This window comes from Tachysurus vachellii, chromosome 14 (genome assembly GCF_030014155.1).
Source record: "Tachysurus vachellii isolate PV-2020 chromosome 14, HZAU_Pvac_v1, whole genome shotgun sequence".
NCBI lineage: Eukaryota > Metazoa > Chordata > Actinopteri > Siluriformes > Bagridae > Tachysurus > Tachysurus vachellii.
The window spans coordinates 4241293-4264740 of record NC_083473.1 but is presented as its reverse complement, the minus strand read 5'-3'; the positions used below and the strand labels follow the sequence as shown (position 1 = coordinate 4264740).

Sequence of the window (23448 nt, the reverse complement as noted above, 5' to 3'; positions counted from 1 at the left end):
ACGCTAACGATCACTTTGAGAACTTCCCGAACGCTACACCGTCTCCTGTTGCTGTTAAGCGTCTACTGCATGGGTTAAGGCTTGTAAACATCTCCATAAGATCTGATCTTCTCAGTGTCGCTGTACTGGGGTTTTATTATTTATTTACTTATATATATAAAAATAACACCTATGCTAATGCGCATGGTCTGTTTGCTGCATACCGATGTGTTGTCCTGTTTCCCCACCCTTCCCCACGAGAGACCACAGAATTCTGTCTCAGGAGCCTCGTACACTTTTCACATCTCTCCTTCTGTCATTCATCACTGCCTCCCTGCCTCACCTTGTCAGTAATATCCTCAAGATCGTCAGATAAAGCAGCACCTTCACCCCCCGCCTCTGCGAATTCCTGCGTCAGGAGTTGTCAATCAAAGCAATAAAATAAAACAACAACAACAGAAAAGCAAGATGATGAGCCTTCTCGTGTGAAAGTGACGGGTGTGGTATGTGCGAGTGGCTCAGCTGAATACCGGAGCAGTCTAAATCATGTTGGAGCACCGGTGTGCGTGATAGAATCTCACATTTATTTTTTTGCTTGTCCTTAATTGGTTGAATCTTCCAGCTGTCACACATGATTACAGTCTCATGCTCGCTTTTTTCCCCCCTGACAAAGAAGACCTTTACCAAGCCTAGAGCAATTTTATATATATATATTTTTTTTGTTTGTTTTTTTTTGGTGGGTATTTTTGAACATTTCTATTCCTTGCCGGTTTTCTCACATCCCTCGTTCGTCATCATTTCCCAGAGGGATTTATTTTCTCCTGCCGTATCTTGAACGATCTCTACAGTCGTTTATGCAAACGTGCAATGGCTACCGCAGCACCGAACAGTCACAGTGAATGTCATTGACCGGCTCGAGTTATTTATATCCGAGCCGTCATTTATTTATTTATTTATTTATTTATTTATTTATTCCCTTTTCTTTTCTTTTTTTTTATATACCTTTGTATGAATGTGCATATACATGATGGTAAAGTGAGCAAACGTCTGTAACATTTATTCGGTCCCTGCTGACATCACAGTAGACTGAGCGAGCCAGACAATTAGCAAAGGTAACATTAGCCTTTTCGCGCGCACACACACACACACACACACAGTGCTAAGCTTTTCACATTTTGGTGACAGGAGGTGTAACCTGTTGAGGGGAAAATAGACCAAAAATAAACAAACTGGAAAATAAAGAAGAAGCATTTTCATTAGATGGAATGAAATCTTGGCTGGATCAAACAGAAATAAACATGACCGGTGTTTATTCTGACCAAGTTTGAACCTTTTGTGTCGTCAACTTCCCTCGTTAGACTCGAGCTAAATGTGGTGATGTACAATTTTACAGTGCTCTTTCTCCATAATTTAAAAAAAAAAAAAAAAACATGAGTAAAAATGCTCTTTGAACCCAAACCATAAATCAATACTTTTAACTTTTTTTTTTTTTTTAAAGTGTTAAGTGAGATCTATAGTGTAGTCTAACGTGCACTATAAAAATCTCTCTTGTCTCTGTCTGTTTTTCTTTAGTAAGATTTGAGTTTCTCTGCATCATGTCACCCACAGCACTTCTTACCATATTATAAAATCCAAACATATATCAGAATAAGAATGCAGTTTCATACATAGTGTTTTTTTTTTTTTGTTGTTGTTGTTTCTGGACCTCAAAGTTCCAGTTGGTTTTGGCTTTGTTTGTTTCTCGTCTTTTCTGTGCTGCTGGATTAGTGACTAATAACGCACTGACAAATCTCTCACACATCCGTCTGTGATCGATTGCCCCAGCTTGATATGAACCTTGCTTTCATACTATAAAAATAAACTCCAACTCCTTTATACGGCTCGTTTCGATTCCGTCCTCGCGAACCTTCCAGACTTCCGTCGGTTTCCGAAACCAGTATAAAGAATTAAATGCTCATTATATCCTTTTGTGTACAAGCCGAGAAAGTCCCCAAAACCACACCCTGTATCTTTCGAAATGGTGGAAATGACATAACCCATAAAGTGCAGAAATAAAATGTTTATACTTCACACTCTTTGTAAGGCAGCTGCTGACACTTGCACTGCCCGTAGCCATTAATGATCACAAGTGCACCTTCGTCGTGTGCCGGCTCGTACTCGTTATAGGGCACCTGTGTGGCCAGGTCTGCCATCGGCTGCCTCTGCTGGGTCCTCATCTGTCGCCGGTTCTGAATGGCCGAGCAGTGGCGGATCCTCCGTAGAGTGGGAGGGCAGCACTTCCGTGAGATGTACACAACAAAAACGATGAGAAAGAAGGAAATCAAAAGGGCCATGGTACCTATAATGACTCTCTGGGTCAGTAGGGTGTTGTCCATTATCCCGTAGTCCTCAGTAACATCTTCCCCGTCCACTGTGACCGTAGCCATGGTAGTTTGTGGGGTCTGAGTTGTGGTGGTGGTAGTGGTGACTATGGTAAAGCTCCCAAAATCCTCAGGGTAGAAGTCCTGTGTTGGTGTCTGCATATTCCCAAAAAAGGAGCTAGTGAACTGTTGGGGTAACGTGGCCTCCATCGTGGTGCTGGTCAGTACAACAGGTGCCGAGATGTTTTGACAGAGTTGGAATCCATGAACAGCATCCAGTATTTCCTCACCCTGCGTGTACTCAGGGCTGTGACATAGGATAGAATGTTCCCATCGACCTTTAAACTTACTAAGCCAACTGGCCAAGTTGCAAATCTTTTTTGTACAATCCCAAAGGTTGCTGGACAACCCGATGGTGTTCAGGGACTTCCACATAGTTGTGGTTTGGGCATCGAGGCTGCTCAGCTTGTTGTTATCCAGCAGCAGAACCTGAAGGTTCGGTAAAGTTTCAAACACTTCAGGGATTAAAGTGCGTATCTCATTCCCAGTTAGATCCAGTTTTTCCAAGGTGGTCCACTCCCACTCCATGGTACACGTTAAATTGTTAATCTTGTTCCACTGCAGATAGAGGAACTGGAGGGCGACAAGACGTGGGAAGTGGGCCAGATTGATCTTAGTCAAGTGGTTGTGTTCCAAATGGAGCTCCCGTAGCTTTATTAGCCCGGCGAATCCATTCCGAGCCAGGCTCCGGAGCCGGTTGTTGCTCAAACCAAGGTACTCCAGGCTTCGGCAGTCCCAGAAGGCCCTGACAGGTGTGGTCCGCAGGAAGTTGGACCTCAGGTGGAGGATCTGGAGCTTCCGAAGCCCGTGAAAGAGCTCGGGCTCCAGTGCGGTCATCTGGTTGAAGGATAGATCCAAGATTTGGAGGTTGATGAGGTGGATGAAGGTTGTGTTGGGCAGCTTTGTGATGCGGTTGGAGCTCAAGTTTAGGTCCTTTAGCTTGTAGAGCCCCTGGAAGGCATCCTCATGCACGTTTAGTATTTGGTTGTGGTCCAAGTGGAGCCAGGTTAGCTGTGTAAAGCCGAAGAACTGATCTGGGTTCAGCTCGTTGATGCTGTTGTGCCGGAGCGAGAGTCCCAGGGCTCCTCTGTCCACGCCGTCTGGGGGAGCCAGGAATCCCTGCGTGTCGCAGTAAAACTGCAGGTCCTCGCAGCGGCATTTCTGAGGGCAGGCGGTGCACGATGTGAGAGGCAGACACAGTAGCATGCTGATCACACAAAGTGCCGCTGGTGCTTGTCCCACCAATGGCCACCTTGAATGGAAACCTGCGTGGGTTTAAAGATAACAAAATAAACCCAGGGAGGCAAATGTGATCTCTGCAGTGCATGGAAACATCATTTTTTTTTTTTCTCTATTGGTCTTTCAATCTCTTCTTACAGTGCTTAGCAAGAACGGCTCTTTAGGGGGTGACGATGCAGGGTTATGTAGTTTAGAACATGATTTTCAAATCTGATGGTGTTTTAATTGGCTTTTATATAACGTAGGCAAATTTAGTGAATTACTGTGTTAGTAAATACTACTGACATCAGTATTTATGCATTGCCCTTTAATCTGAGACTGAATGCTGAACATGATCCATATAAAGCCTTTCAGTTTTCTCTTCCTTTTAATTTCCTCTTTCCTCTATGCTTGCTTTCGTTATTTTACTTTTTATGATTTTTTTTTTTTGCATGCAAACATTCACACCCCCCCCCCCCCCCCACACACACACACACACAAAAACACACACACACACACACACTGTCTTTCTTCTACTATGCACTACGGCAAATAATCTGCGTCAATCCGGATTGAGACTTTATAGGATCCAAATAGGAAGCAAGTCATAAAGGCGACATTTTAAGTTCATAGATTTTTCTGGATAGCTAGTGAGCCCCCTCCCTCTCTCTCTCTCTCCCTCTCTCTCTCTCTCTCTCTCTCTCTCCCTCCCTCTCCCCTGCCCCCCCACCCCCGTTGCTTTTCATTCCATTTCCTATTCAGGTCCATACTCCGTGAAAAAAAAGCGCTAACTTACCCATTCTTTTGCGAACATCGACGGTGGCATTCAACTGTCTTTCTCCGTAGATCCCTGGAACAGCCAGATGGACGGGAAATCCAAAGGGAAAAAAGCCTTTTGAGCAAATACGAAACAAACGAAGGTCTTCTCAACTAAAGCAATGCCAAGCCGTCTCCTCTGAAACAAATTCACAAGATCCATGTTGCAGGGTTTTGTTCGTTCATTCATTCATTTATTTATTTATTTTGTTCTCAATTCCGTAGTTTTTGTTATCCGGTTCCCAAATTAAGAAAGATCCGGCATTCTTGCTGCTTCCAGGAATCCTTAATCTTTTTCAAATTGATTTGTATCCAATGCGACCCTCGCGAACATCGTGTCACCCCCCTCTCTCTCTCTCTCTCTCTCTTTTTTTTTTTTTTTTTCTTTCCCCCTCACCGTTCCCTTTCCACCGCAATGTCGTCAGCTCAGTTGCCTAATTGAACCGCGAATACTCCTCTTTTTTTTTTTTATGGCTGAGGGTCCTTTCTTCGTAACTTGTTGATGGCAGGCAGAGCCAGCACCTTGTGTCTGGGCTGCGTTGCGTTCGGAGAGACGGAGAGATGCAGGGCGACTGGAGACGAGAGCAGCAGAGCCTTTATTCCACGCTTTTGTTGCAGCCTCTCACTGCTACAGAGTGGTGGCAGACTGGCATCGATCATCACTGCTGTTTCTCTCTCTCTCGCTCGCTCACACACACTCTCACACTCTCTCTCTCTCTCTCTCTCTCTCTCTCTCTCTCGCTCGTTTCCGTCTTCCACTCGTTCCCTTCCTTGCACATGCATGTAGTGCTTGTGTATTTGATTCATTTTTTTTCTTTCTCTGGGGCCACCAGAATATTGATTACACGCGCAGGTTTTGTGGAATTTCACTGTTGAGAAGACGACTAAATCTCTTAGTGCTTTTTATCCTCCTCGACTCAACTATACCCCCGTAGTCATACCGTTTTTTTAAAATACATTTTCCTCCTCTCTTTTTTTTTTCCCCCATTCGCCATTTAAAATTTCGTACTAATCGTTTATAAACCATCTTACGGTCGAAGCAAACGGATGTTTGTATTTAATTTGTAAAGGCAGCTGCTAATCTGAGCTCTATGTTTCCACTCACTGGTATTTTAGTCATTCTCTCAGTTCTTATTTCTCTTTTCACATTAATAAAGTCATGCTATACTTCATATGTTACCACGGTGACTGCGACCTGGCGCACCAGACTCTATAGTCTTAATAGACCATTTTGACAAACCGACTGATCCCGAGAGCTGCACGCGGCTTTCCCTTCGGTCTATTATACGCTCTCTACCGTTTTTTTTCTCTCTTTCTTTCTTTCTTTCTTTCTTTCTTTCTTTCTTTCTTTCTTTCTTTCTTTCTTTCTTTCTTCTTCTTTCCTATTTCTACCAGTTCACCAGAGTGGAACATTCAGGTCACTGTTTAGACTTAGGAAGAATGCAGTCCTTTCAGCTACAACCTAGTTTCGGTGCTTGACAAAGCCTCGTCATGCCCCCCCACCCCCTTTATTTTGTTTGCTTTTCATCCCATTATTATTCAATGTGTGCGAGAGCGAGAGAGAGCAAGCACGAGAGCATGAAATGATCTGCAACATATGCGCCTTAACGCGACGGCCCGCGGAGCCTCTTCCGTATCCACGATCCATTTTGTTGCCGCATCAAGGACTAAAATAGACAGATTGTAAAAGCGCAGCTGCACTTTCACCGGAGGCCGTGAACAAACAGGCTCTGCCGCATGTCTGGCATGATGTTGTCCCCCCTCTTTTTTTTTCTTCCTCCCTTACTTTACTTTGACCTGATATTAATCGCTGCAGTGTGCTAGTGCATGTCTAGACGTCCTGCGTACCCTCCTGTGTAGGGAGCAGGGATAGGCACAGGTACTTAAATATCTGCTATGCTTGGCGTTATTTCAGTGCACTGTGACGCTTACAGGTGTGCAGCACGATCTGGTGCACGGGTGACATTTACAGCTGGGTATAGATCTCATGGGACAAAAGACAGATCAATAACTTTAAATAAGCAAATTCATAAAAACTCTCCATCACCCAGACAGCTTAGGACATGCTGCTGAAGCCAGACTACAGGCTGAAATATTAAGAACCACTTCATTTCCCCTTTCTTATTCATTCATAAGGTTTTATCTCTCAGAATCCCAAGACAGGAAAGAACCAGTTTGATAACGTATCCCAATATCTGTCCCTTCACGCTTTTCGCCTTAAAGCGGAGAGACGTGCGTCCCGTACCGACAGGCTCGATTTGATCATGCTTAACTGTGTGAAAACATCAGCTAAGTAAGTGTGAGGAGTCCAGTGCCTGCCCAATTAAGACAGCCGGCTTGCAGAAGAATCAATATAGAAGTAAAGGCTCATGATTTGGCCTGTGGAGGCAATTGTGGAGGCAATTGGTTATTGGATCTGCTACTCGTGTTTTCTTGCCTACGCTGGTTTCTTCCCTTAGTGATCGTCGGTGGACGTCTCTCAGAATCACTCCAGGAAAAAAAAAAACTGGAACGTGCTGCAACCTCGCGTCGGTGAGGAGATGAGGTGTTTCCCTGGCAGCATTCATCCTGAGCAATCTTCCCTTCCATAACGGTCCATTCCGGTGACGTAAGCTCCTCTGAGCAATGCTGCTGAAATGCCTTCAGGTTTACCGACTCAGCACACCTCCCTTTAAGCCCATCTGCCGTGACCAGTTCTGTTCCAACCGTCTCATCATTCCGTCCCTTAAGAAGCTCATTAGAGGACGGCACACCTCTCGTAATCAACTCAGTCGACTAGAGAACCGACTGCCAACCGTACACTTCACCACGCTACAGGGAATTAGAGAGAAATTTTGGAAAGTAAACATGTTTCTCTCAAAGGACTGGCTACAGAGTACAAGATGCTTAAACACAGCCAAAATATAAACACGTAGGTTGGTGACAAAATCCCAGAATAAGACCGAGCGTGTCCGACGTCTTCTGGACCACGATCACTCGGGCAGGAAGTTTAGTCCCACAAATTAAACTTTAACACGGGTATTTGTTTTTTTTTTTTTTGTTACTGTATCTGTTCACTTCCCAGCCTACATTCAAACTATGTATTTTTTCAGTACATCTTATATCATAAATTTTAAGATTTAGAGTTAAATTCTCTCCCAACATTTTTCCCATTCGGTTCAGGGGTAATAATACGCTCCCGTCACCATTAAATTCCATCCAAGATTCTGGCTTCATGACGTCTGTTAAATTTTGAAGCTACAGAACTAAATTTTTCTTCTCACTCAAAAACCATGTAAAACAATGTTTTTTTCCTGCGTAAAACGAAATCAGTTTATTTGAGCCGCTAGCCGAGGTTAAATATTGCAAACAGAATGGACTACATCTTAAAAATCAGTAAATTAATAACTACTCAATCTGAATTTCTGGAAGAATTTCTGACGTGTGTGTGTGTGGGGTCTGAGCTGGGGGACTAGAATCAGCTGGAACGTTACAGAAAGAAGAAACACAAGAGTCCGATTTCTGTGACCCTGAAACCTACCGAAGAGCTTTTTTTTTTCTGTCGCCAAGAGCTATCGAACCGTCTCAGTTCCCATAGGCTCTAAAGAAAGCCCTGTGACCACATGCTTTCTGTACTGTGTTCAGTGTCTGTCACACCACCGAGTTACAGTGTTAGTGTTTGAAAATAAACTTCCGTTGTGTACGTGTCAGATTGTTCGTGCCCGAGTGCTGCAGTATTTTTGAGCTGCTAGCGCTGACGAACAGGTAATTGGAAACGAAGTCTAACCTAATGAAAGCAATCCAAACCTTATCGGAGTGCTTGACATGTTGCTTGGTGCGTGCTAGCGGTTACTGAACGCAGTGTGTTTAAAGGTCTGCTCGGGCAGCCTTTACAATATAATCTCCAGTCATGATCCATTTATCAGATTGTAGAGTGTTAGACCTGGCATGTGGATTAGCCGGACTGTTTCACCGCTTTACAGAATGGCGCTGCTTATAAATGATGTATCTGATGCCTGCTAATGCTTTCCCTCCGTTTCCTGTCTTCTCTTTTAGGCCGGACGCAAGGAGAGGAGCGACGCGCTGAACACCGCCATCGACCGAATGACCAAGAAGACTCGAGACCTGCGCAGACAGGTGCGTTTAAAAACTCCATCCTGATTGGGCAGAAGGTGTTCCTTCATTGTTGAGCTGGTAACCCTGACAACAGCTTGATTATGTTCCTCTAATAGCACTACTGGTTTTTGTGTGATGAAGTTATAAATGAAGTGTTCGTGCGTGTTCACCTGTTTATAATCTGTCCATCCGTAGCTGAGGAAGGCCGTGATGGACCACGTGTCAGACTCTTTTCTGGAGACCAACGTCCCCCTGCTGGTCCTCATCGAAGCTGCTAAAAACGGAAACGAGAAGGAGGTGAAGGACTACGCGCAGGTTTTCCGCGAGCACGCTAACAAGCTGATTGAGGTAAGAACCATCTCCTTCATACACAACCTCAGACTCAGGACCACAGATGCACTTTAAAGCCCGCAGTCTGGGCCGTGATTTAAACACTCAGTCAGACTCAGAACCCTGCGTCGTCTTCCTGCTCCACAGAGGAACTGAAACGGGCGATCGCTTCGTCTCCGACACCTGTTCATCCTCTATTTATGGAGCAGCACTTTTTCTTTTTTTAAACAAGAAAGTCTTGAAGAATCCGTCTCTTGGAAGTGTCGTTTCAGAGAGAACCGTTGCTTTTAAGTGCAGAACACAAACCAGCCCAGATTAAAAAATGGCTCCTAATTGCAGTCTGCTGTAATTATGACATTAATTAAGTGACGAACAGGAAACATTTTCTTTAAGATTCAAAAGCCAGAAAGTTTTATTGCTGGGTTTAGAAGTCATTTTACTTTTCCTCCCATTAATCGACCTGTGCAGCGACTCTAAATATAACGGAACGTCTCGAGGTCTTCAGGTTCCTGCCCGTGTTTGTGCAGCTCTTCACCAGGATCTTCTGGTCCATGTAGTACATTGTCTGTAAAATCTTTGTAGAATTAGAATTCAAGACCATACTAAAGCCTTGTGCAAGGTTTAAACTAAGTGAAGGTAACACACAGTCACTAACTAGTCACTGGTTATCGTTAGTTAACGATATGACTCACGTTAACACAGTGTTCACGTTTGATTGTTTGTTTGCAGTTTTCTTTTAGATACTGATTTATTTTTTTACTGATTTACTGATGTACGTTTCCCAGTGCATGTGGCAGCACGGGTGTGTGTTAGACCACTGATGATCATTAGCTTGTAGCTTAATTACAATATAATCATTTATTTATTTTCACCTTAAGACTGCTGCTGAAGTCTTTCCATTTGGGGGAGATATGGGGCTTTTCCCAGTCCAGCCTGGGGCTTCACTTTATTGGTCTGTTCACCACAGAAACTGTTGTCCATCTCAGAACCATCAGCCCGGGGTGTCGTTCATTAGGCGACGGAGTTACAGCAGCTTTCCATCGCGTGACCGTGAACCTGAGGCCATTCAAATGAAAACATTCTTCCAGCGCAGATAATGACATGCAATTAACACCGAGATGAAATCAAATGAATGGGAATGGCACTGCGAGCCCTTGCCGTGCTAATTTCCCCTCATTCCCACGCTGATGGCATGTGCGCAGTGACCTCTGGGTCCGTGTCAAAGCATCAGAGCCCGTGTGGGTTCACAGCGTCACTGTAGCCGTTCTGCAGTCCTACAGTGTACCAGCTGCACAAATCACCACATCGGTATGGATCGTCACGACCACCGATCCAATTTTTAAGCTCCTGTAGCCAAGGTTAAGTGGTGTGTCGAGGGACTCGTCCATCGTCTCGACGCCAGGACGTCGAGTTTCTTTATCGTGTGAGCGCAAACGAGACATCTTCCATCCGTCTGACGGATTCTTCTCATAGTGTCTGTTGTGGTCCTGCAGCTGTGTGTTATTAGCTCTCGTGTGTGTTTGTGGAACATTCGGCCGGTTCTGTTGTTGCACGCGCTCGTAATTTGTTTGTTTATGTTCGGACGTCTAGATCTCGATTAGATCACACATTTTCCAGAGCGTAGAAGCGTCAATCAGACGTTTACCTCAGACTTAGTACACTGAAGTTCTCCATCGCTCTGAGGCCTGAGTGGGCGGAGCCTGCGAGACTGCGACTAGCCTGTCATGTTTGTTAGCATCTCATTCCCAACAGGAGGCTGAGACACCGGTGACTCAGCTTTTTCAACAAATGAATGGAAAAAGGATAGAAAAACATGAGGGGGATCAAGTAGAGGACGCACACACACACACACACACACACAACGTATGATGTGCTGACTGCAGCTGGGTCGCCTACAGAATCCGAGTCCAGAAGCAGGATTAAAACAGCACATTGTGTTTGTGTAAATGTATGTATATATGCATGTGTATACACACACACACACACGCGCGCACACACCTATAGATCGCATAGTCACAAAGATTTGTGCTTTCTTTTTGTTTTTGTTTCTTTTTGCTTACTCTACACTCACTCTTTGCAGTTATTTATTTATTATACTGATAAACACACAGCTATTCAACATGGGGAACATATTTATATACGTATCCTGTTTATTTAACTCAGAGTTAGAGTCTTAACCCTGAGGGAACTGGAAATATATTCAAATTTTCCCAGTCAGGTATTTATTCCTTTTGTACTGTTGGAGCAGTTTCCTATAGCAGCGATGACACAAAGCCGGTGTGCACAGCGAGCCCTGAGTCCTGCACCAGGGAGACATTTTGTTTTGCCAGCCATCTCGTTCTGTAGCACACAGGTGGAACGCAGCGGCTGGCGCTGCTCCGGCGCCCGTTCAACGCTTTTTCTTTTTTACACCGGTGCTTATTCGTGTAATTATGTTTTTAATTTGATCAGCACTTCTAAACACCAGCACAGTGCTGATTTATTAAGCATTGAACCGCAGGCTTTCTGCAGAGCCTCTAAACCCGGACCTGCTCACGTCTGTTGTATTTGCGCTATGACAAAAAGACACGTCCACGGCTATAACCAGGCCTTTTGTTTTCTCGCACAAAAGACGGAGACAAGAGATTCTGCAAGGGCAGGTGAAAGTGACTCCTTTTGCTCAGACAGATAGCGGCGTACAGAGGAACGGAGCGTAAATGCTCTTTGCACGAGATGCAGCGGTCAGAGGAGGCTCTTTTCAACAAAAAAACCCACAATCGAACAGTGTGCTGGTGTTGATTTGCTCTTATTGTGCGTCTGAATGATGCCTTCGAGCACCTTCCCTGCAGAAAACACCTTCCGCTAGCTACAGCAAAGAGACAGGCTCTCGCTCGCTTTTTTTCCTCTTTCCTCTGAGTGCACCAAAGATTTCGTTTATCACCACTGTGCAAAAGATTGCTGCAAAATTTTCCTCTCCCCTACATGTGTGCGCAGATACACAGCGACCTGCCGTCTATTCCTATATATCTACACATACAGATATCACTCTAAAGATCTGCTTTATACCACCAAAGACAATACATCACAACGTAGTCAGGACAAACTCCAGCGTGAGACTCGGTTACCTGGGAACGAACTAAATTTACCAGCCTATAGATCTTACTGACCGTAACCTTAATGTGTGACGAGCGACACGGGGAAATACGGCGAGGAGAACGGATACACGGATAACGGATAATCTCTGATTAAGCCTCGTGCACTTTTTTTAATTTTGCTTATGTTGACAAATTAAATGCACGCCCCACCACCCCACCCCACCCTTCACTAATCACGCAAGCACGCTCAGCGTATCCACATACCGCTGTTATCCAGAGCGTGCAGCAGACACTGAGCGCTCGTCGATGTAAGCGGCGTCAGTGTAGATTTTTATGGCTCTCGCTCGTTGATTCGAGTCCACTTTTGTTAAGTGCTGGAAGATGTAAGGTAGCTGCTGAGTTAGGTGCAGCTCTTCAGTCACGAAAGGAAATAAACCCGCCACTTCCATTAACAACCCAAGTGCCCTTTAGGGGTCTGAAACGGGGACGCTGAGGTTCAGAGCGAGGACGAGTCAGCGGCCTTTGGTGCTCACGATGATCTCGGTTAGGATTACTGGCTAGAGAGACGATATTTAACATGCTAATTAATTAGCTACTATACTTGCTGATTAGACTTTTAGCGTTTTTGTCTCATCCGAGTCCCTCGACGTCGGTGACGCGTAGCGGCTAATCGTCAAGAACAATGTACAGGATTAGAGCTGTTACTTTCTCTCTGTCTGATGTTTATTGCTCATCTAGCTACCATGCAGTACATCTCAGACTCAGTCGTGTCAGTTACGTGTATAATACTAAGTGTAGTCGTGAGAGATGTTCAGACCAGGAGGCGTGTGTATTAGCGCTACAGCATGCACTAGGCTTATGGCACACACTGAGTGTGTGTCTCATCTGTTACTCAGAGAACCAGATAACAGTTAGTCATCAAAGACATCATGTAGGTTTCAGGTGTGTTACAGATCCGCTTTGACCTTTTATTACGTCGTGTCTCGATTCGTTTCATTCTCAGATTCTAAGGTGCTGATTTGATTTTTTGTTACAGCAGCAGATCGGAATAATATTAGCATTTCTACCGTATTAACATGCACAGGGATCAGAGGGATCCGTATGATGGACGAGCACCAATCAAGGGGGTTATTTAACCTTCCGCTTCTTAATGGATCCGATCCTCCAACTAATCCGTGATTAGACATTCAGTGGGTTTGAGGGAGGAAAAAAACATTGAGTACAGACGAAGGAAGGTGAGAGAGAGAGAGAGCTTTGGCCCCTTGTGCTTTATGGAAGTGTGTGTGGTGTTGGTGCACGTCATCGTACGGACACGCGTGCTTGCTCTTATCTCTCACACACACACACACACACACCACACACACACACACTGAGCTCACTCTACACCGGCTCCAGATCCCTCTGGAGTTTTCATCTCTGTAGTCATTACTCACCTTTCAGTAAGGAAGAACAGCTCCATGTAAATTCTGCTGATTCGACATGTTTCCCAGAGTCATGTGACAGAACCTTCGTTTTTACACGTTTCTATTACCCAATTTATATTCCTCTTATAATACATATGCAGGTAATACTAATAACGCGGCATATGACAAGCTCACGGCTTCACAAAGCTCCTGTTGGGTTTCTGTAGGATCCGTCCGTACTTCCGCTCAGTGCACAACACGCCGAATACTTCACGAGCACCACGGCGAACTCGGAACAGCAGGAATTTTTTTCCGTTTGAATTCTTTTCATGACGTCCGGCTTCACATTTGTAAATGAGCTGTTAGCGTTTCTAGTCTGGGTTTGCAGTTGCGTTTAGGCAGGTAGAAGTGTGTCCAGCTGGAGCTCGTGACTTCTCACAGACCCAGACGTCTAGTCAGCTGTCGTCTCGTCTCGTCTCATGCTCTGACTCTGCGAGCTCGCTCAGTAATTTCACTTCTAGACTTTTATTCTGGCTCTGCTGGCGTTTTTCAGGTGGCTCGATAAACATTATTAAATATCGAACCCCGTCGTTCTAAAGCTTTCTTTCCTCAAGCGGTATGCAGTCATTCTTAGGCTTTTCCTTAGCCGGGTCATGCTGAGAGATCGATCGTTTCCCAGGATTCTTTCGGCTCCTCGTGTTTATCACAAGTTTGACCCGTTTCCCTGCGAGCCGTCATTTCACTCATTGTTTCGGAGAGTCGCTTTTCTTTTTGGCAGCGAAGGGATTTAACGAACGAGAGCCAGGATTTAAGACCGTGATGCCCGTGTGGAGTAAAGAGCTGCTTTGAGATATTTAAGATGAACCCATTTGTCACGCACAAACCATCCAACTCTGAGAAACGCCAAGAGTTTCTGTTCACCCAAGTCAATTTGACCAGCTTGTTCTTAGCTTGGTGCAAACAAGAGACTTTTTATTTTAATAATGGGGTTAGCGAGCACATGTTGGCTGTGATTTAGCTTCAATGTGAGAGAATTTACTCTCCAGCAGTGAGCACTTGCCAGCAGGAACAGCTCACGCTTGCCTCAGCGTTCCTTCTGCTGGCTTTTTTGGACAGTGACCGAAGCAGCTGTGTGACACAGCGTCGATTTAATCACCGCAAGTCTGTCTTCCTGAAGCCGTCATCCGTTCAGCTGGGCGAATTACAGGAAACACGCTGCTCTCTGAAGGGATGGAAGAAAAAAAGCCACCACCAAAACCAGGAAGCAGGCTTGTGTGTCTCAGAGCGTTGTACAGTCTCCATCTGCTTTGTGTAATAAGTGTTTCTTTGTCACAGGTGGCCAACTTGGCCTGCTCCATCTCCAACAACGAGGAGGGCGTGAAGCTGGTGCGCATGGCTGCCATGCAGCTGGAGACCTTGTGTCCTCAGGTATCATTCCGCCTTATTACTTTACTTATCGTCCTGCTTTAACTGGGACATGTAGACATCATAAGAGTTTGTTTTATCCAGAGGGCAAAAAGACATGCAGCATAAATACTAATGTGCACTAATTAAGCTGTGCGGTTGGTTTGTTTTTGCTCCACTGACACCGTAATCGCTCTTAATTGATGATTCTAGGTGATTAATGCGGCGCTGGCCCTGGCTGCCAAACCCAACAGCAAGGTGGCCCAAGATAACATGGACCTGTTTAAGGAGCAGTGGGAGAAGCAGGTGCGCGTGCTCACAGACGCCGTCGACGACATCACCTCTATCGACGACTTCCTGTCTGTGTCCGGTAAGCACACGGGAGCTTCTAGGGGTTCAGTGGTCCTTTCTAATTCCCTTTAAATGCCCTAATGTGTGCTTCCTGAAACCCCTAGTCCAGGTCGGGGAGATGATTGTGCCGTTTACTGACTATGATCTGCTGACACCTGGCCGTCCTTACGCAGAAACTACAAACGGGCAGTTACCACGGCAACCGTGACGCATCAGGACGGGTTTATCGGCGCAATAAAATACATGTCAGATCTGTAGACTTAAAATTAAGCAACACTTTCTGACCAATCAGAATGGAGAATTCAGTGTTCAGCACATTCACACACTGAGTGTCACTGGCTTGTTATTGGGGGGATGGGGGGGGGTGTTTGTGAGAGAGGATTTATATTGGTTTATGCATAATGTATTGCCTTAGACTCGAGGTTAGCTGCAGATGTGGGGGTAATAGATCTCCCAGTTTCACCCCAGGGTAGTTTTTCTGTGTCTGCTCAACACACTCCCTTACAGTACAAGACGTGTGAACCGCTGACCTCGCTCTCGTTTCTTCTCTCCGTCCTGTCGGCTTCGGCGACACAGGAGCACAATAGAGACATTTAGCTCTCCATCACTGACCCCAGAGAAAATGCTTTAAGCAGTTAAGCAGATGGTGTCGGCTTGTAATTTTTCTGCACCGGGCTCTGAATACGGCTTGTCGCTTGTGTCTAGTCAGCTCCTTAAAGCTCCTCTGAACGTGTTTACTACGTACCGAGTACTCGATTAGCCTTTCAGAGCAGACAAAAGCAAGCGAGGCTCCGTTCACCGTTAATATCCATGACGCTCGGGTTTGCGAAGATACCGAACGAGCTGAAATATTTAACACCATCGATGTTCAACAATGAACAGAATTAGACAATTAGCATTTTCACACAGGTGACAGCTAGCAGGTTTTCCCTCGAGCACCACCATAAAGTCACAGCCTCTATATTATTAGATGGAACTTTAGACTGAAACTGCGCATGATGTTCGGCTACTGAACACAAGCGCTTGAAAACGCTCAAGATTTTGTTTAATAGCCGTGGTGGAAAAAAAAACGGTGAAACCCGATGAGAAAATGACTAAAGCGAGCAGAAGCTTGCGTAGGAAATATTTGCTTAACGCACAGCTGATTTATTTATTTTTAAATAATGTGAAAGTTTTTTTGTTTTATAATATGTATTTATTTATTTTGTTTGCTTGTTTTGTACGTGTACAGAATGGTATCCAAATTGTTTATTTAATCAAATTCAATGTTTATAATTTATTTATATATTGTTTAATTTATTTATGTAAATGTTATTTTTTTTTAAATAATGTATTATTTTGCGTGCGTGTGCGTTTCCTGGCATCTTGTCGCGACCCTTCGAGCCGTCGTTCTGTTCCTTCGGCCCTGACGGCTTGGTTTCTTCTCTCGTGTTGCAGAGAACCACATCCTGGAGGATGTGAATAAGTGTGTGATCGCCCTGCAGGAGAGAGACGTAGACGGGCTGGACCGCACGGCCGGCGCCATCAGAGGACGAGCCGCCCGCGTCGTCCACGTCGTCACCTCCGAGATGGACAACTACGAGCCTGGAGTTTACACCGAGAAAGTTCTGGAAGCCACTAAACTCCTGACTGATACAGGTATGTGGATTCTCAGCGCTGCAGTGTCGCTGCCTCACAGCTACACACTATACACACAAAGGGACACAATTCCAGCTCCTGCTCATAAATATTTATTTCCAGCAGCACATTCCAGCCTGTAATAGAAACCAAACATCAGGAAACACTGACATTATATTTACTTCAGCACGACGCTGAACCTATAATGAGCCGTAGAGCCGGGAAAGGAGAAAGGAGCGCTTCGGGAATGTTTTATATTTAGGCCGTGCCTGAAAATGTTCTTATGTTTTCTTATAACAACGCGTTGTTCCAGCCGTTACAGCTAAACTATTAAGGAACGTCACTTTTTACACATTTAATGCTACAAGAACACGTGTACATACAAGCTCCTGTGGAACAGAAGCAACCTCATCTTTTCCTTCACTTTCGATCACGTTTAACGTCCCTCGTTACCATAAAAACAGTGACGCAGTGCAAACCTGCGACCTCCTTTTCCTCAGCCTGCTTCAGTCTCAGTCTATTTAAGACCGATGTAGTCGATGAGGATTTACTTAGCGTGAGTCAGATGTGTTATTAAGAAGCCAGTGTCTGTCCATTTTATCTCTAAATATCAAAAGGAAACACTGCTGACTCATTTGGCCTCCAAGCTCCAGTAACTGGCTGACAGCCATAACGTAGAAAGATTTCTGACAACCTGAACCTCGTAAGAGCATGGAGGACATCAGAAAGGGTTAAAGATGCCCACCGAGGCAGTTTGAGTGCTGGTTCGGAGCCTAATTTAGAACCAGTTCTTTCTGTTTCGACAGCCAAAGCACCGGCTCTGAACCAGGAAAAGTGGTTCTTAAGTAGCACCAAAACGTTGCTGGTCTAGACTTAAGAACTGCTTGTGTCAGGGGCTGTGGGCAGGGCTGTGGGCGGGGCTACTGTTAGCACCTTTGATGATGTACCTTAAGTAGGGACTGGGGGGCAGGGCTGTGGGCGGGGCTACTGTTAGCACCTGTGTTAATGTACCTTATGTAGTGACTGGGGGCAGGGCTGTGGGCGGGACTACTGTTAGCACCTGTGTTAATGTACCTTATGTAGGGACTGGGGGAAGGGCTGTGGGCGGGGCTACTGTTAGCACCTGTGTTAATGTACCTTATGTAGTGACTGGGGGCAGGGCTGTGGGCGGGACTACTGTTAGCACCTGTGTTAATGTACCTTAAGTATACTAATGTTCAATACACTTTTACTTACCACAATATGATACATTATCAGCACACATGATAGTAAGTAGCTACATGCTAAGGCTAACTTTTTTCTGTGTTAATGATAAAATAACGTTATGTACTTTCCGTTATTCTCGATTACAATCTCCATTTATACAGATTACATTGAGCTGTACGTACACGTCGGATAAACAAATCCACAAAACAAAAACTTTAATTTCTGACCAATCAGAATGAAGAATGCTGCTGGGCTCTGGTGTAAATAACTTAATTTATTTGTGTGTGTGTGTTCAGCATGGTGTTAAAACTCACCTTGTTTTGTGTGCAGTGATGCCACGTTTCACCGAGCAGGTGGAAGCAGCAGTGGAGGCTCTGAGTAACAATTCTCACCCGGTGGACGAGAACGAGTTCATCGACGCATCTCGTCTGGTGTACGACGGCGTGAGGGACATCAGGAAGGCCGTGCTCATGATCCGGGTAAACACTCTGTTCTGTTTCCTCCGAATCGCATCCCTTTATCTACAGAAATGTAACACGCAAAGAAATACAACCACTCAGTTTTTATTCAGTTCTTTGAAATTAAACGTCGCCAATCATCCACTCCTCATGCTATGTGTTTAGGGTTAGAGCTCTGGCTGTGTTTCTCACAATTTAGTCAGCAACTTTAAATTAACTTTAAAATTTCTGTACATGAAACGAAAGTTGCAGAAAATCTCAGAAAATAAAATAAAGAAACAGAGATTGAAATTGTAATCAAACTCTGCGGAGAGAGAGAGAAACATTTCAGTACTTTAATTTGAGCGTAAACCTTACGTGCCCATGAAGGAGCTATCACACTTTGAGGTGACGATTCTTAATGAACACTAATGATAAATGTTTAATAGATCATCGAGCTGCGGTCTCGCTCCGGGTGTAAAAGGGATATTTCATGGGAAACATTGACATCTGAACTGTGAAGCGTCTGCCGTAGCTCTGATTCATAGAAAATCAAAATTTCTCCAGTACTCAAGATTCTATCTGAATATCACCGGTTCTCCCCCAACTTTTACCTTCAGGTTCTCCCCCAACTCGTATCTCTAGTTCTCCAGGTTCTCCCCCAACTTTTACCTCCAGGTTCTCCCCAAATTTATTTATTTTTCTTCTCCCTTTCTGAATGCACAGATTTCCTTTTTGAAGTAAGCAGCACATTTATTTATTTTTATAAATATATATCTACCCCCATGGTATGAATTATCCATCCATGAATCACCATCCTGACCCTATGTAACATTAGGATTTCTATAAAGATGGAGAGATGAGAGCTGTGTTTATCATTTTTCTTTCTAGCGCTTTGCACATTTACTCCAATTGCACATGATCCGCTACATCGGGCGTAAATCATAGTTCCAGTTCCAGTTAATGGCGTGTTGTGTATCGTACGTGCTGAAGTACATGAGAGTGGCGCCGGTGCATGCGGCTCCATTACTAACTAACCATCACCGTTTCAGGCGAGTGTGCTACGTTAATTAAACAGGTCTCTTCTGCATACATTACAGTTATTAAAGTAGCTGCTTCACATTCAACCTCAAACACACAACCGTGTGCACGTTCAACCTTTCTTCAACTCAGGCGTGTGCTCACGCTCGCATCACGAGAACGCCGTGTTTCTGACTGCCCGTCAACAACAAAAACAAGATGCAGCGCATTACAGAGTAATGTAACTGTAAAAGGATAAAATGTACAGCATGTAGGTCTTTAATTAAAGGGTTGCTGTTGTCAGGAGGTATAAAACACTTCAGCGTGTAATGGGAGAGGAAAATAATCCCCTGCATTGATTACCGCATCATCAGGGTTTATCAGCCAGTTTTACTAAAGCATTATTAATGAAGTGGGGTTTAGAATTTCACTTTCTTCTAAAGGAAATGATCTCGTCGTTTATTTCACAAATGATGATAAATTACAGCAAGAAGAAAGCTGCGAGTTCTCTGTACATGGCGAAGGAAACGCCGGCCTTTTAGAGACCTTCAGCTCAGAAAAGTAGTTCACGTCCACTTCTCTGGTGATGGAGCTCTACCAGGAAGTGATGAAGAGGAGTTTCCATAGAGGAACCGTTCATACGAAGGGAAATGATCAGGAGAGCTCGTGTGGACCGAACACGCTGTATAAAAGAGCATGGTCAGCTTTGGAGGCGAACATGCAAGACTTCATTCGACCGAAGGTTGTAGAGGATCTCGACTAGGAAACACCAGACAAAACAGCTTCTTAGTCTGGGACACCATGACGGTCTCCAACCCCGAGTCCAGCCCGGGCTGTGGAGTGAAGCATAAAGCGATCAAGGAGATGACGAGAACGTGGAGTTACATCATTCTTGTCCTTGTGTGGTTGTTACGGAACAGCGAGTCTCTCCATTACTTTATCATAAACTCCAATCCACTTACTGCGATGTCTTTGGGTCTCTGGTGTCGTTCCAAGCGTCACCCTTACATTACGTAGCATGTGGTCGCATGTTGGGTTACACAGGTATATAAACAGCTCTGGGTTGTTTGACTTCCTTCCCCTTTAATAGAGTGATATTAAACACCTGATCGTCTTCCCCACGTGTTTCTTTATTCATAACAAGGACCGAGCCTCAAATTCTCTCTCTGCTGGTTCCTTTCAGGATAAATGACCCACCTGAGCAGAGGCAGTGCTCTCATTAATAACGGGAAGAAGCCCCGAGTTTCACAGAGCACAGAATCCGAGAGAGAGGGAACAATTATGCTGTATTTGCATTATAATAAGTAATTGATTTCAGGGACGGGGTCTTAATTAGCACTTTGTTTTATTATCTAGAGAGTGGGCAGGGAAGCGTACTGGAGCTCTGTGTTGGAGTTCCTCTCTAACCCGCTGCCCCGTAGTTGTCCACACTGATTAAATCGTGAAGACGAGACCCCGAGGCAGCTTGCAGCCTCACCGTGGTTCTGCTCACTGTGGAGAACTGCTCAGAGGCTGCCGTTTCCACTGGGTTTCACCACCGCAGGAACCGACCCTCCTGAATACGCTTTCATGAGTTGGCCTTTAAATACGATCTCACATCGAATACAAGACTCTTGTTTAGGGAGCATCGTAGCTTGCTGAATCGAGCAAAGCCTCGTGAGTTTGCTTCATTTCTCCGTCTTGTTAATATTTTTATTCTGGTTCGTAAAGGAAGCTCCACGGTAAAGCAGATTAAACGTGTTTATTTGTTAGGGCCGGGCGATACGGCTGAAAACTGTATCACGATATCAGTGTTTCGTATCGGTCGATATCGATAATTATTGATATTTTTTATGACCCATTTAAAATAAGGACCAGGAGAAAAATATATTACATTTAAACATTTTTATTTTAAACTTAACTTTCCTCTGATCGTAATCCCCTCAGTTATTAAGACAGAAATGTCAACAAGCAGGAAAACTCAAATAATTAAAATGTAAACACAAGTCTAAAGTCACAATGAACACTTAACTGTTATCTCTTAACATTTAAGGTGAAAAATGAAAGAAAATGTAAGAAATGCTTAATAAAGTGTAATAAAATAGTGCAAAGTGTTAAATATAAACGTAGAGAAACCTGAGAATTTGGTGCAAGTTTAGTGCTAGGACGTTCACTAGCTGTTCACCTTCTGGTGAATAAAGTGTGTAAAATATGTGCAGTGTTTTGTAAACGTAAATAAAACTGAGGTAGACTGAGATACATCTGTAATATAAAACACAAACCTGATACAGTACAGTAACATTGTTTGAAATATAAAACCTGCAGAAATATGAAAAAGTAGCTGACTCTTTTATTTACAATTTTCTCGCTCGCTGCGGCTCATTTTCTGCTCATCAGTCGCCGGTTACTGAAGAGGAATCCAGCAGACCAGCATGAGACGACGATATGGCGCAACCAAACAGGATACTGTTACATGATTGGCTGCTAGCGTGTCACTCCCTACGTTGCTAGGTTACCAGAGAGCGAGTGCAACCTCTGTTTTCTTCCGACGAAGGATAAAAAATCTCGAACGTTTTATCAAACACATTTTTTATTGATATCCATCACGTGTCTATCGCGATAAATATCGTTATCGTTTTATCGCCCAGCACTAGTATTTGTCATTTGTGCGAGCACATAGCGTTCGTGTGCTGCTCTGATTTCACACTGAATGTGGCGTTGGTTACAGTGGTGCTTCATAAGAAGAACACTAATCAACCACCAAAACTAACAGATGTCAGAGTGGGACCCCCGCAGTCCCTCCTGTCTTTGTGTACGAGTCGTTCAGGTTGCTCTGACCGGACTCCAGTCCAGCGCCAGTTCACTGACTCGATGCATTCACACTGAAGGGAGAAGAAATAATTCACTCGCTCACAGGATCATTTATAGATAGAAGAGTGCTGCGGTTCTCGCTCTTCTATCTGTTGAACAGATAACTTCCTCCTCACACTCGTCTCTACACACACGTTTATTCCCGCAGGGACGACGTGTTCGATCGGCTCCCTGCTCCTCTCATGACGTCGTGTCCAGCACAGTATTCACACCAGGGTTCATCAGAGGAGACGCTGAGCTGTGCTTTCGTTTCTGATCCTCACCCATCTGCTTCTAAAGACCCGTCTATTGTCCTTCAAATACATAGTGCTTCAAAGACACTGAAACTGATCCCAGTTTTCTACAAGCACAGTTATTATTTTTAACATTTTTACATTTGCTAACCAACCTAGTGGGAGCAACTTTAATAAAGTAAAATCTAAAAAATAAAGTAAATAAATAGAAAACAAAATGAATGTTTAAAAAAAAAATAATAATAATAAACGTGTATGATAAATTATTACAGGCGCAAATAATGAGCCTTTTATTTTTTATTTATAAAATGTACAAGTAAATAATTACATAAGCAGATAAATGAAAAAAACAACAAACATTTCGGATAAGGAAACATGAATAAATAAATAAATAGTAGGCAAGTAGTTTAATCAGCATATAAATGGGATGAATAAAAAAAGCAGGTAAGTTTATAAAAATGAATAAATAATTGGATGTACAACTAAGAGTTTAGAGAAGTTTAATTTGTTAGTTCTAAATTACAGCATGCTATAAAGCTTTATAACAGTATAATATAAATGAAAGACCCATAAAATGTAGTGGTATTATGTGGTGTTACAGAGCAGGATTTAGTCTGATGTCAGGTTCATAAGTCTCAGAACAAACACCTTCATGTGTTCACTGGATGAGTCTCTACACTCTCAGCGTCCTAGTGGATAAAGTGTACAGCATCTGTCTGTCTCTCTCTCTCTCTGTGTGTCTCTGTCTGTCTGTTTTTCTCTCTCTCTGTATCTCTCTCTCTCTCTCTCTCTCTCTGTCTGTTTCTTTCTCTCTGTCTGTCTGTATCTCTCTCTCTGTCTGTTTTTCTCTCTCTCTGTCTCTTTCTATCTCTGTCTCTATCTCGCTGTCTCTATCTCTGTCTTTGTCTGTCTCTAGCTCTCTCTGTCTGTTTTTCTCTCTCTCTGTATCTCTGTCTGTTTTTCTCTCTCTCTCTCTCTCTCTGTCTGTTTCTTTC

At 44.0% G+C, this 23448-nt stretch overlaps 2 protein-coding genes across 3 annotated transcripts in view; one reads left to right on the top strand and one right to left on the bottom strand.

Moving 5' to 3' along the window:
* ctnna1 (catenin (cadherin-associated protein), alpha 1) overlaps window positions 1-23448 on the top strand; it is a 96114-nt gene that overhangs the window by 50514 nt on the left and 22152 nt on the right. For both annotated transcript variants that reach the window (XM_060886090.1, XM_060886091.1), the window contains exons 8-13: window positions 8469-8549; window positions 8724-8876; window positions 14671-14763; window positions 14953-15109; window positions 16528-16728; window positions 18244-18392. In XM_060886090.1, the coding sequence (XP_060742073.1) occupies window positions 8469-8549; window positions 8724-8876; window positions 14671-14763; window positions 14953-15109; window positions 16528-16728; window positions 18244-18392 (834 nt within the window). The remainder of the gene's footprint in view (window positions 1-8468; window positions 8550-8723; window positions 8877-14670; window positions 14764-14952; window positions 15110-16527; window positions 16729-18243; window positions 18393-23448) is intronic.
* On the bottom strand, window positions 964-4757 carry lrrtm2 (leucine rich repeat transmembrane neuronal 2). Its single transcript, XM_060886092.1, has 2 exons — window positions 4414-4757; window positions 964-3664 (listed from the first exon to the last, which is right to left on the bottom strand). The coding sequence occupies exons 1-2, from the start codon at window positions 4415-4417 to the stop codon at window positions 2040-2042; spliced, it is 1629 nt and encodes a 542-aa protein (XP_060742075.1). The 5' UTR covers window positions 4418-4757; the 3' UTR covers window positions 964-2039.